This window comes from Anolis sagrei, chromosome 4, assembly GCF_037176765.1.
Source record: "Anolis sagrei isolate rAnoSag1 chromosome 4, rAnoSag1.mat, whole genome shotgun sequence".
NCBI lineage: Eukaryota > Metazoa > Chordata > Lepidosauria > Squamata > Dactyloidae > Anolis > Anolis sagrei.
The window spans coordinates 50,812,785-50,826,730 of NC_090024.1; the positions used below are offsets into that span (position 1 = coordinate 50,812,785).

Genomic DNA, 13,946 nt, shown 5'->3' on the forward strand with positions numbered 1-13,946 from the left:
AGTTGCAATTCAACATAATTTAATGGTAATATTCTCAGGCTTTCAAAATAACAATAAGCCAAAATTCATTACATGCAGGGTTCCTGACTAGGAAGTAGATGTTAACAAGTTGTGTTCTGCCTAATACCAAATGAAAATATTGTTTTGATTTAAATAACCATATATTTATCTCTTAAATGTACATGTCATAAATGGCATGATAACCACCTTTTTGTCTTGAAAAATGTGGTTATCATGTTACTTGTGTTGGGCACATTCGAAAGCCACCAACATAAAATACATAATTTTTGCCTGCCTCTGTGTCAGTCTATATAAGAGAAAAGGCTTTCCAACCCTCAATAGGGGAGATCCCTTATACTATGGGACTTCTGCCATCCCAGCAGCCCTATCTGAAGGGCCAAAGGTTGTCTAGCCAGTTTGCATCTGAAATGGCAGGAAAACACAAATGGTCACTTTTTATATTTGTAAATGAAAGTAATGACTGTGATGAAATATCCAGTAGCAGTATATCATACCTATAAACACTTCAGTAATTAAGTTACACATATAAAAGGCTGAAATGATTTTGAAACAAGTAAACAGCTAATAATGCTGTTGGTTGACTGTATTCAGATTGGAACTAACATAATCAAGAGCATGGTTCATTAAGAGACAAAATGAAAAATCAATAAAAAATATGTGTGAAAAGCAGTTATGTTTCTTTTTTCCCTGCCCCCAAGGCATCTTTTAATTTTTTCATAAGGTTGCGATTTGGTAAGTAATGTATTAACAATTTATTATTGGACATGTTTGCTAAGTCTGAACTGGAAATTCCTAGCTATAAAGGATATAGAAGTAAGCCTTACTGAATTCTGACTTGACCAGAGGTAAAAATGTATAAGATATCGGTCACTCTCAGCATTTGAAAACATGTTTGAGTTGTCATAAATCAAAAATGGCTTGAAGGCACACAGGAACAATGAATATGCATAAAATCACATATTTTTTATCTGTCAAAAATATATGGGTAAAAATATATGGGTTACATTAAGCAGATATAAAAAGTTGCATAGTTTACCCCCCCCCCCCCCAAGATGACATTATAGAAGTGGCTCATGGTTCTAATCAGGTACTTCCTGGTGTGAAAAAAGGATCTACCTGGTCTTAAGACATTTTCATGAATAGGAGAGATAGTGAAATGGACTTCCACAACCTTAAAGATCATGAAAAGGCTCTTTCAGGGGGTGGGGGTAGAGGTATAAGCTTTGGATAGCATAGGGAAGAGAAGGGTTAACACACCTGTGGCACTTGTTTTACTGTGTCCCTGTTCAGAAGATTTCACCTCATCCTCTGTGCCTGTGTTAATTGGATTTTCAAAAAATGGCTTGTAGAAACAAGGATTTGTGATAAAGCTTGAGTTGAGACACCCTTTCTTCATGATAACTCTTTCAGGAGTGTATTTCCCTTCTGAGTGGTAGATTTCTCTCCCTTCCTATTGCCTCACTCCCATTCTTAACTATGAGTCATTTGTAAGCCAGATGTTTGTAACTCAGGGACTGCCTGTATTGGAATAACAGGAGGATATAAAGCATTTGAGGTCTTGTGTGATCTTTCCCCAGATCCCTGGAAGCTCTAATGGAGCATAATATCAGCCAAACTTCTTTTCAGAACTGTTGCAGGACACGTTTTGTGATTTATGAGAAGCTTAGCTCCGAATGCCCTGTATATACTTATATTAGCATTAAGAGACTAAGATTGCAAACCTACATCCGCTTTGTTGAGAAGAAGCTTACTGGACTCAATGGGACTTGCTACTGTGTAAATGTGCATAGGATTGTGTTGTGAAATTATTATTTTTTTGTGGTAATTCAAATAGTTAATCTCCGCACCATCTTTTCGAGCTTCTGAATCGTTTTTTTCTGGAAGAACCATGTAAATCAGTGCTACTCAGATTTGGTGGTCTGTGGACCAGTACTAGTTTGGGATCCATTGGCTCCTCCATGGCAAGTTTCCAGGAAATAAGCAATGAGCACCATTTGGATGTTGGTCCCTAGCAAATTGGAGACACCGCTGTCTCCAAATCAGATAGTTTAAGAAAGCTAGTGTTTTAACTTTTTATTTGCAACCCTATTACAGAATTTTGACAAAGCTTCTGGAGGTATCCGATGACCCTCAGGTATTGGCTGTGGCGGCTCATGACGTGGGAGAATATGTCCGACACTATCCTCGAGGGAAACGGTATGGAGGCATCTGTACCTTGATTTGGTATCAAGTTGTAATGACACAGCTGTTTCTTATGTTTTGTGACCGGGGTTAATCCGGACTATTTATTTATTTATTTATTTACAGTTCTTATATTCCGCCCTTCTCACCCCGCAGGGGACTCAGGGCGGATTACAGTCAACACATATATGGCAAACATTCAATGCCAGTTTGACAAACAACATTTAACACACAAATACACCAAGGCTATTAACTTTTTTCTGGCCGCCAGGGGAGCTGCTGCTTTTCATCGTCCATCAACGACACCGATGAAGTTCTTCCGCATTCCACATTCCCCGGAGTCTTCTTTCTTTATGGCCTCATAAATTAGTTAAATTTAGCCTCCCACACAAGGTGGTCCCTTATTTTCCTACTTGACAGATGCAACTGTCTTTCGGGTTGCAAAGGTCGACAATGGGCTACACAATGGCTGGACACCCACTCCAGCCCGGGCTGGCTTCGAACTCATGACCTTTTGGTCAGAGTGATCTTAATGCAGCTGACACTCAGCCAGCTGCGCCACAATCCCGGTGCTAGATGAAGACCCAGTAGTAGTATCTTCAGTTCCTATGCAAACTCATGAACATGCCTTAAGATTCTAAAATGACATTTTAAATGGCATTTTAAGATGTTAACTAAGGGAGATTCATATGTATACCATATAGACAATATTACTGTACTATGGATTTTGTTTAAATGCTGATATTTTTCAGGAATTGAAAGTACTGAGTTCATGAAGCAACACAAAACATAGGGCCTGTGCACAATACATAACTGAAAGGAGTCTAGTAAGGCCTTTTGGTTCACAACTGATTTTTTTTAATGCCCGTGATAAGTATTATTTTTGGGTGATGATTATAAACCTTTAAAGCACTACTGTTCTAGTTATCTTTTCAAAGCACACCAGTACTGTCATGCTTGTTGTCTCATTCATTGCCATCTGTTATTTCACATACTGAGTAGAATCACATATTTTTTTAGGTTCCAAAAATGGGGCCTAACTTCATATGGTTTCTGAAAGAGAATATATGTCTGCCCTTATTTTTAAGATAATACAAAGGACCAGCAGAGAGAAGCAGGGGGGGCGGGGAGGAAGAGAGAGAAAACACAAATAAAGGGGCATTTACTGGTGTCTCTCTCTGGGATATGGAGCTTTCTGTTCAGTGGAGTTCTTAGCAACTGACTGGCTGCTGAGGTTGGGTCTTTTAACTACAGTTTCAGCATTGTTTTACTGGTGGACTTTATAGATTTCTTGTAATTGTATTGTGTTTGAATATGGTAGTTTCTGTATAGCGCAGAGATGCAGGGAAGCTAATGGGTAGTTAGAATGGGAAAGTTCATCTTTGTGTCTTGGCAGCTGTTTATACTGCCTTAGAGAGGAGTGCTTGACAGCAACATATACCACTTGAAAGGGCCAATACAAGATTTCTTATCTTGTTACAAGGTGTGCAGTTCTAGAAAACTTCATTGGTATTTGAGTATCGGAAGTATATTTTTATATTCAATTCTTATACTCAGAAATGTGCTACTTTTTAAAATTTCATCGTGAAATGTTGATGCCCTCTAAACATCCTTGCTTCTCCTTCTCTTTTAGTGTGATTGAACAGCTTGGTGGAAAACAGCTTGTCATGAACCACATGCATCATGAAGACCAGCAAGTTCGCTACAATGCCTTGCTTGCTGTGCAGAAGCTGATGGTTCACAACTGGTATGTGATGGTTAACTTGTACTTAAGTGTTGACAGAATAAATTCTTATTGCAATGCACAGAGTGCAGGTCATTAATGATCACATGTTTTAAATATGTGGTTCGAATGGAGACTTGATGCCTGTAGTGTGTTGGCCCTCTGTCACAAGGCAGATGGTTTTTGCAGTCCTTGTTAGGATCAAGGCCAAACGTTAACAGTTGTCTAGTGTAGAGAAAAAAAGTCAATTTATATTAGAATCATAAAAGCGTACAGTTGGAATTGGATATGAAGGCCATCCAGTTCAATCCCCTGCCATGCATTAGTGACCTTATTTGATAACTTTTGCATTGTCTCGGCAGTTTTAGGTTCAGAAGACTGAGAACAGACTGGGGAGTAAATGTTCTTGTGTTGTGTTGGAGGGGGAGGGTAGAGAGAGCAGAATAGGTTACACTTGATATTGTTTATTTGTTTCAATACATTGTTCTCCATTGGCCTTGAATTGTGGAGTGCGTCCAAACCCATGTGTCCCATAATATCAGCAATGGGGAATTTGTTGGCCAGGGATAGTCTGGGAGCCAAATTCTATCATAGGCTGTCAAATGATGCTATATCCCATCATTGAATCAACTGGAATGTTGTGTACTCTATGATGGACCACTAATAAGGCTTATATTTTATTAGTTGGTCAAGTGTTTTTTCCATGATTATAACATGTCTTAGTTCAAAGAATAGGATCCATAGGGTCTCTGCAAATGGGGTTACCCGATGATTTTTGTTACTGGCAAAAGTGAGCAATTTTTGCAGATTTCTGGGGCCAGAGGAGACAATTGAAATGGTTAAACACTTACGTGTTAATTGGCTGTGACTTGGTATTAATCTTTAATAGCAGCCCCACATAGAATGCATTACAGTAACCCAAACTACATGTAATTAAAGCATGTGTCACTGAAACCAAATCTAATGTTTCAAAGAATAGATACAGCTGGCAGCTAGTTTTAGGTGTGGAAATGCAATCTTGGCTACTGCTATAATCTTAGCATCCATAGAATTCATAGAATCAAAGAGTTGGAAGAGACCTCAAGGGCCATCCAGTCCAACCTCCTGCCAAGAAGCAGGAATATTGCATTCAAATCACCCCTGACAAATGGCCATCCAGCCTCTGCTTAAAAGCTTCCAAGGAAGGAGCCTCCACCACACTCCGGGGCAGAGAGTTCCACTGCTGAACGGCTCTCACAGTCAGGAAGTTCTTCCTCATGTTCAGATGGAATCTCCTCTCTTGTAGTTTGAAGCCATTGTTCCGTGTCCTAGTCTCCAAGGAAGCAGAAAACAAGCTTGCTCCCTCCTCCCTGTGGCTTCCTCTCACATATTTATACATGACTATCATATCTCCTCTCAGCCTTCTCTTCTTCAAGCTAAACATGCCCAGTTCCCTAAGCCGCTCCTCATAGGGCTTGTTCTCCAGACCCTTGATCATTTTAGTCGCCCTCCTCTGGACACATTCCAGCTTGTCAATATCTCTCTTGAATTGTGGTGCCCAGAATTGGACATAGTATTCCAGATGTGGTCTAACCAAAGCAGAATAGAGGGGTAGCATTACTTCCTTAGATCTAGACACTATGCTCCTATTGATGCAGGCCAAAATCCCATTGGCTTTTTTTGCCGCCACATCACATTGTTGGCTCATGTTTAACTTGTTGTCCACGAGGACTCCAAGATCTTTTTCACACGTACTGCTCTCGAGCCAGGCATCCCCCATTCTGTATCTTTGCATTTCATTTTTTCTGCCAAAGTGGAGTATCTTGCATTTGTCACTGTTGAACTTCATTTTGTTAGTTTTGGCCCATCTCTCTAATCTGTCAAGATCGTTTTGAATTCTGCTCCTGTCCTCTGGACTATTGGCTATCCCTCCCAATTTGGTGTCGTCTGCAAACTTGATGATCATGCCTTCTAGCCCTTCATCTAAGTCATTAATAAAGATGTTGAACAGGACCGGGCCCAGGACGGAACCCTGCGGCACTCCGCTCGTCACTTCTTTCCAAGATGAAGAGGAAGCATTAGTGAGCACTCTCTGTGTTCGTCCACTTAACCAATTACAGATCCACCTCACTGTAGTTTTGCCTAGCCCACATTGGACTAGTTTCCTTGCCAGAAGGTCATGGGGGACCTTGTCGAAGGCTTTACTGAAATCCAGGTACGCTACATCCACGGCATTCCCCGCATCTACCCAGCTTGTAGCTCTATCGAAGAAAGAGATCAGATTAGTCTGGCATGACTTGTTTTTGATAAATCCATGTTGACTATTAGCGATGACTGCATTTGTTTCTAAGTGTTTGCAGACCGCTTCCTTAACAATCTTTTCCAGAATCTTGCCCGGTATCGATGTGAGGCTGACCGGACGGTAGTTGTTTGGGTCGTCTTTTTTTCCCTTCTTGAAGATTGGGACCACATTGGCCCTCCTCCAATCTGCTGGAACTTCTCCCGTTCTCCAAGAACTCTCAAAGATGGTTGCCAATGGTTCCGAAATGACTTCCGCTAGTTCCTTCAATACTCTGGGGTGTAGTTGATCTGGCCCTGGGGACTTGAACTCATTAAGAGCGGCCAGGTATTCCTGGACGACTTCTTTCCCAATTTGGGGTTGGATGTCCTCCAATCCCTCACCCACTCCATCTTGCTGAGGTTGAAGACTCTCTTTTTGTGAGAAGACCGAGGCAAAGAAGGCATTAAGTAGTTCTGCCTTTTCCCTATCCCCTGTCAGCATTGCCCCATCTTCTCCTCGAAGAGGTCCTATCGCCTCCTTGTTTTTCCTTTTTCTACTGACATAAGAATAGAAGCCCTTTTTATTGTTTTTAATGTCCCTGGCAAGTCTGAGCTCGTTTTTTGCTTTAGCCTTGCGGACCTTTTCCCTACAGGTGTTGGCTATTTGTTTGAATTCTTCTTTGGTGATTTCTCCCTTTTTCCACTTCTTGTGCATGTCCCTTTTGTGTCTTAGCACAGTTAGAAGTTCTTTGGACATCCATTCTGGCTTCTTTGCACTTGTCCTATTTTTTCTCTTTGTTGGCACGGTTTGCAATTGCGCCTTGAGTATTTCACTCTTGAGAAATTCCCATCCATCCGTAGCTCCCTTGTCTTTTAGTATCTGTGTCCACGGAATGCTGCTCAGCGTTTCCTTCATTTTTTGGAAATCAGATCTCCTAAAGTCCAAAATGCGGGTTTGACTTGTCTTAGTTTCGGCCTTCCTTTGTACCTCAAATTGCAGGAGCACATGGTCACTTGCCCCTAAGGATCCTACCACTTCGACCGCATCGATCAGGTCCTCCGCATTTGTTAGGATGAGATCAAGAGTAGCCAATCCCCTTGTTGCCTCTTCTACCTTCTGGACCATGAAATTGTCTGCAAGGCAAGCGAGGAATTTGTTGGACCTTGTACTCTTGGCCGAGTTTGTTTTCCAGCAAATATCGGGATAGTTGAAATCGCCCATGACTACTACATCTCTTTTCTGTGCCTTTTTGGTCAACTGTTGGCAGAAGACTTCATCAAGATCTTCCTCCTGGCTTGGGGGTCTGTAGTAGACGCCTACAACGGCATCTTTTTGAGTCCCAGTTCCCTTGATTCTTATCCAGATGATTTCAAGCTGGTTTCCCAGATTGCTGTCTTGAATTTCTTCTGCAGCATAAGAGTTTTTGACATATAAGGCTACTCCGCCTCCTCTCCCCTTTGTTCGGTTTCTGTGAAAGAGGTTATACCCCTCGATATCTACATTCCAGCGATAGGAGTCATCCCACCAGGTTTCAGTGATGGCTATGATATCATATTTGTGGTGTTGTGCTAGAAGTTGGAGTTCGTCTTGTTTATTTCCCATGCTCTGTGCATTAGTGTAAAGACATGTGAGCCCCTGGGATCTTCCCTTGAGCTGTTTAATTGGGATTATTGTGCTTTTGGTACTTGGTCCTTGTTGTGTTTGTGCAGCCCTCCGTTTAGCCTTCTGGCGATTCCCAGACATTATGGGTAAAGTAGTGTTCGCAAGGCTGTTGTCCCCCTCCCCCGGTGGAGGCTCAAAGTTGTGTTCAGAACACCCAGGGTATGATCCCATAGAGTACAGACAGAGACTCTATTCCTTGCTATACCTTTGAACTGACTAGGTGCACATTTGATTTATCTGGATTAATTGTAGTTGGATTGCTCGTGACTGACAATAGACATTGTTTCAAATGGGAAGGATAGGTGGAATTGGGTATCATTGGCAAATTGTTGACACCAAAACTCTGGGTGACCTCTTCAAAAGGTGCCATTTTCTCAGTCTTTCTTGGAGGCACAAACTCATAAGTTTGTATCTTGTTCAATGCCCTGATCACTGTGTTATAGGTTACCATAGGGTTTTGTTTTGTCCCCCCCCCCCCCCCCCAATCAAACTGTTGAACATTTAGATGAAATTGCTGGAAGAGGTCATCCAGCATTTTGGAGTTTGGTGTCAACAATATGTTGATAACACCTAACTCTACCCCTCATCCCCATTTTAAACAATGTCTGTAGGAAGTCATGGTTGATAGTATAGTGTGTCCTTCATCTTGAGTATGTAGTTTGACAGTGTTTCATACATATAGGTCATAACTCTGTAAGCAATCCTACTTTGACATTCAGTATATCAAATTTTAGAAAATGGGCTTACTTTCAAATATGTGGTAAGTTTGAAATAGCTTTTAGGGTAATTAAACTGGTAAAGCAATCTGAAGCTTCTTGTGTTCTTGTTGCTCCAGTGGTTTTGTTACATGTTGTGACACATTTCATATGCATGATCCTCACATCTGTCCTCAAACATATTTGATTTGACATGAGTGGCTGTTTTTAAAAATAGTAATGCAGGTTCAGGACATTGAGTTAAGAATAATGTTTTGCACCTCATGTTGTAAAGCATTATTGTTTTAGTTTGATCCATGGGGAGACTTCTTTAGCATAGCTGCTACATTTTGTCTTCAAGCATACCTTGAATCCTCATTCTGGAGTCATAATTTATGCTTTGATCCCATTCCCTAGATAACCTATTGAGAATCAATTCTGTTAAAATACCCAATTATGGCATTTGTAGGAAGAAAAAAAAGTTTTCATGAAAGAGTCATTTTGTCAATATACCATTGGTTATTTGAGACAATTTACCTGTCATTCAAACTCATCAGTGGCTTATCTCTTTATATATTATACTTTATAACATGTATAAGCTGTAGAAAAATCTCATCTATCCTGGCTAGTATGCATTTGGCTAGCATATGCCATTACCACCATTCCGTTCCTTGGGAAAAAATAATAAAGATGGGTTTCTAAAATGTTCCTGTTGAGAAAGAATAATTCACTGCTCACATTACCTGTCTATCCTCTATAATTCCACAGTGTTGGCCCATGCATATTTGAGAAGTTTTTCATGTCCTCAACCAAGTAGAAGGGAACAGATTTAATGTAGTAGATGTCCCCCAAGCCTCTGTACATTTTCAGAAGGCATGTAATCCTATCTAGCTGAAAATGCAAGGAATGGTGGGTAGAGGAATGATTACTCACCCAAAGGTTGAGTAAGAAGGGATGACAGATCAATTGCAAGTTACTGATTAAAGGTCAGCTCTTAACGAAAAACTCCTCCTAAAACAGAAACCACATTACTCTTTTACAATGGGGTAGAGTTGTCAAGCTGATCTAATTGTGATGTGATTCTTAGACCCTAGGTAAGAGATGGTCAAAATGTGTCTTCTAACTATTATTCAGCTGTTGCTCCCAGCAGCCAAAAAAGCCAATGTAACCAATAGTGAGGACTGTGGGGAATTTTAGTCAATATCTGATGGGCTGCATGGTCTTTCTGGGTAAAGGCAGTGTTCTCAGTAGTTGCCACAAGGGTCTAAAATTCTACGGGTGAAAAGCAAAAACTTGTTTTTGTGTGCTGGAACTTTTTAAAGAAAATACTTCTAGAGGGTGCTGTGTATTGTTTTTATTGTGCTGCTTTTAGGCTGTTCTTTATTTAGCTCTATGTTTCAAATTGTTTCAAACAAAGTTCATTTAATGTTGACTGTTAATGTGTTTTAACTGTCCTGAAGGCTCCAGATCCTATCTGATTTCGGAAAGTAAGGAGGGTCAGATCTGGGCAGTATTTTGAAAGGAGAGTGCAAGAGAATGTCAAGTAGGCTACATTTCAGAACTCCTTGCCTAAGAAGAAGGCAATGGCAAAGCCTTGAGTCACCTTTGGGTTCAAGAAAGGCAGGATAGAAATATAATAAATAAATAAATAAATAAATAAATAAGAAAGCCCCTAAGCAGTTCAGCAGGTTATTTGAAGGCACGCACACACATTAACTAACTACTGTACATTGCATTTTCATTTGTAAGCACCTTTGAAACCCAGTTTTGGAGAAGAATTAATTAATGGTTGTTGTAATTACTGTTATTGATTAGAAAAAGCAGTATAGAAGGTACTTTCCTCAGTAGCCTCAAACCTTTCTCTTTCTAAATAGTAGTCCTTTCACTAAACTTCAGCCTTAAATATTGTAATTACTTCTGTCACCTCCTCAAATGCATCACCAAAATTTGAAACATCATGTTATAAATTGAATGTTATTCCATTAGCTTTTGGACCATTGCTTTTTGCCATCTCACTTGGGAGTCTCAATCTCTTTTGTGTCTCTAGATTTCATTCTGCATTGCCATGGAAAACTGCAATATAAAAAGCACAGAACATTGTGATTATTTCTCTGTCAATAAGTTTCCCACTGTGATTCGCATCTTTTCTCTGGCGATCGGCAGGATGATCAAATCATCTTTCACTTAATAACTCACATTTTGTAGCCATTCTGACAGTTCCATAAATAGCACTGCCCACACAGTGAAGTAAGCTTGGTAGAGTTTTGATCTTGAATTCTAATCTTAGTCACTAATAAGACAAAATGCACATTTAATTATGTTTTTAGCTAGTATTTTTTCAAAAAATTGGAAGTCTTCGTTTAGAACAGGTATCATTGGTTATCAAGAGGCTTTTTCTGATCAACAAGCTTGGAAATATATGTTCTCCCCTTAGGAAATAGAATTACAATAATGTATAACTGCATATAACATTTTAATGTTTGAAATTAATATTCTATATCTGTCCTTTTGTGCAGAGCTGTATTTTCCTTCAGGAAACTGCACTGCACTTTTCTCTCTCTCTCTCTCTCTCTCTGGATTTCATTCTGGGAATTTATTATCTGCTACTTGTTTTTTAATCTTTGCATCCCAGTATATATCAAGCGGTGATGGTGTTTTTTGTGGTTTTGGCATTCATGGATTTGATTATTTGCAGATTTAATACATCTCTTCCTAAGGCCTCAGACTACTGAGGCAATTTCCAGAGTGGCTTTGGGAGGAGGAAACACAAGTGGTCGCCAAAGATCCCTTGCATACTGCTTCTGCTTCTGGGGGCAGGCTTAGCACAGCAGGTTAAATTGCAAAGCTGCAGAAAACCCTGCTGATCGAAAGGTTAGCAGTTCAAGTCTGGATCGGAGTGAGTGCCCAACTGTCAGCCCCAGATACTGCTCACCTAGCAGATAGAAAATAGAAATGTTAGTAGATAAATAGGTCCCGCTTTAAGCGTGGAGGATGTCTATGGACAACAAAAACTGCTCTCGGCATGGAAGATGGAGCGATAGCAGCCCCCCCCCCCCCATTTGAATGTTTTTCAAATATGTGTACTGAAATCCATCCTGAGTCCCTTTGGGTAGAGTGGAATATAAATAAAGTTAATTGTTGTTGTTGTTGTTGTTGTTGTTGTTAACTTCAATCTCTAAGTTTGAGAAGTAAAATGCTAATAAAGTTGTAGTTGTTCTTCCTTTCCCAAAGTTTTATGGCGAGGCAGAAGAGCCTTTGTCTCCATTACTCTGTCTAAACTCTTCTAAGAATCTGTTAAATTTTGATCCTTTATCAAACTCACCTGAACATGGTGAGAAGTAATAACAAAGTAAAAAATTGCTGAAGGAATGGGACAGTTTTGTTTTAGAGTGCCTCAGAGTCTGTTTAGTTGTTGAATAAGCCAGAACAGAGTTGAACAACAGTGAGAGTGAGCTCCAAATTAGGGTTGCTATACTAGCTCAGTAAAACAGGACACATTTTGTTTATAGAAAATCTTGGGTTCAGGTTCAAACATCTTCAGATAATAAAGGGCTCCTGCATAAAATCCTTGAGGGCTAGTGCTAGACAACATAGGCCAACCTTCCCAACCTATCATCATTCAGATGTTTTAGAGCAGGGGTCTTCAAACTTAATGCAGCTCTCCAAGGTCATTTACCCAGCCCCCATCCTAAACTTTAGACACAGCATTGCCCTAAGTCCGAAATGGCTTGAAGGCATTCAACAGCAACAATCCCAATTACCTTGACTATCTCATCCACCAAAAGCAGGGCCACACTTCCCATTGAATATTGTTAAGTTTATGTTGGTTAAAATTGTTCTTCATTGTAAATATGGTATTGTTCTTTTTTGGCATTACAAATAAGGTATGTGCAATGTGCACATTTTTTTCAAGCTATAGTCTGCCCCTTCAACAGTCTGAGGAACCGTGAACTGGCCCTCGGTTTGAAAAGTTTGAGGACCCCTGTTTTAGATCATATTCAATGGGGTTAAATTATAGGAACCAGTCCAGCTTCTGGGCACATCACAAAAAACCCGATGAAAACACTTTGTTGGTATAATCTTCAATGGTTACTGTTCAGGTATTATACTTTTATAATTCAGACTTGAGATATTTCTCAACTGGCTAAAGCCTAACTGACAAGCAGAAAATTAAATGCTTGTTTTGGAAATGGTATTCAGTACTGTTTTCTTTCTTGAAAATTCATTTCGGCAGCTTTTTTTAATCCATCTCTTCTTTTCCCTTCCCATTGCGGTCTTTCAGGGAGTACCTTGGAAAGCAGCTACAGTCTGAGCAGCCTCAAACAGCAGCAGCCCGAAGCTGAGAAACTACTTTCCTTTGGTGGGAGTAACTGGAGCTATCCTGAAATACAAATAAGAAAAATAATGTGGTCACAATTTCCTCACAGCCTCTCCTGCTATTGTGTAGATTTCTTTCAAAATACCTGGAGTGAATCTTATTGTCTAGTAAGCCATTGCTGACAGTTTGTTAGCTTCATTCCTTCTGTATTGCAAATCTAAAAATATATATAGCTAATATGTGCTGCCTTTATTTTATGTATTTATTGTCTCTTGGGGGGGAGGGGAGAAAAATGAATTAAAATACAATCATTCCATATCATCAACTGCCTGTCTTGATTGTTTTTCTCCACCTGCAATGAACTGTATTCACTTTGGAAAATTATGATTTCATTAATTTCCTCAAAGAGTGTTTTGTAAAAGCTGCACGAATCTAATGAAAGACCATTTTCTCAATTCCCTGGACAGTATAATATCTGCAGAGATATGGAGTATTATTATTAAATCAATGAACAAGCATGCCTTTAAAATATCAAGTAGGCCATCATGGATCATTCTTGAAACCCTACACAAGTCAGCCTGAAAATGAGTTCCCATTGAAACATGTCTGGAGAAGTTGATATAGAAGTGCTGTCCTAGCTGTCTAATGGCCATGTGATACAAAAATGTATTAATTTTTAAAGGAAAGAGTTTTATTATTATTTTACTATAATGGCAAGCTACAGATGTTGTAGTCCATAGCTTAAGCAATTTAGCAGTCTCTGTATTCAAATAGGAAAGCATCCTAAACCTCCTTATGAAATCTGAAGAACAGCAGCAGTGGTAACAAAAAGAGGTTACCACAAACACTTCTGCCTTCTTTTTGTGTCACTACTTCTCTATAATACTGTTTTTCATTTGACTGGACACCAGCAAAGGATCGCCGCCTTGTTGTGTCGCTGGAGCTTGAGCACCTCAATGATGTACATGCTGGGTTTAGAAAAGGCAGAGGAACGAGAGACCAAATTGCCAATATCCGCTGGATAATGGAGAAAGGCAGGGAGTTTCAGGAAAATATCTATTTTTGTTTCATTGACTATTCTAAAGC

At 39.8% G+C, this 13,946-nt stretch overlaps 1 protein-coding gene across 1 annotated transcript in view; it reads left to right on the plus strand.

Annotated features, from left to right (window-relative positions):
- Positions 1-13,181, plus strand: part of ATP6V1H (ATPase H+ transporting V1 subunit H) — a 42,065-nt gene extending 28,884 nt beyond the window's left edge. Inside the window, exons 12-14 of the mRNA XM_060775303.2 lie at positions 2,116-2,217; positions 3,836-3,949; positions 12,825-13,181. Coding sequence (XP_060631286.1) covers positions 2,116-2,217; positions 3,836-3,949; positions 12,825-12,885 — 277 coding nt within the window. The 3' untranslated portion in view covers positions 12,886-13,181. The remainder of the gene's footprint in view (positions 1-2,115; positions 2,218-3,835; positions 3,950-12,824) is intronic.
- Positions 13,182-13,946: the final 765 nt, after the last annotated feature.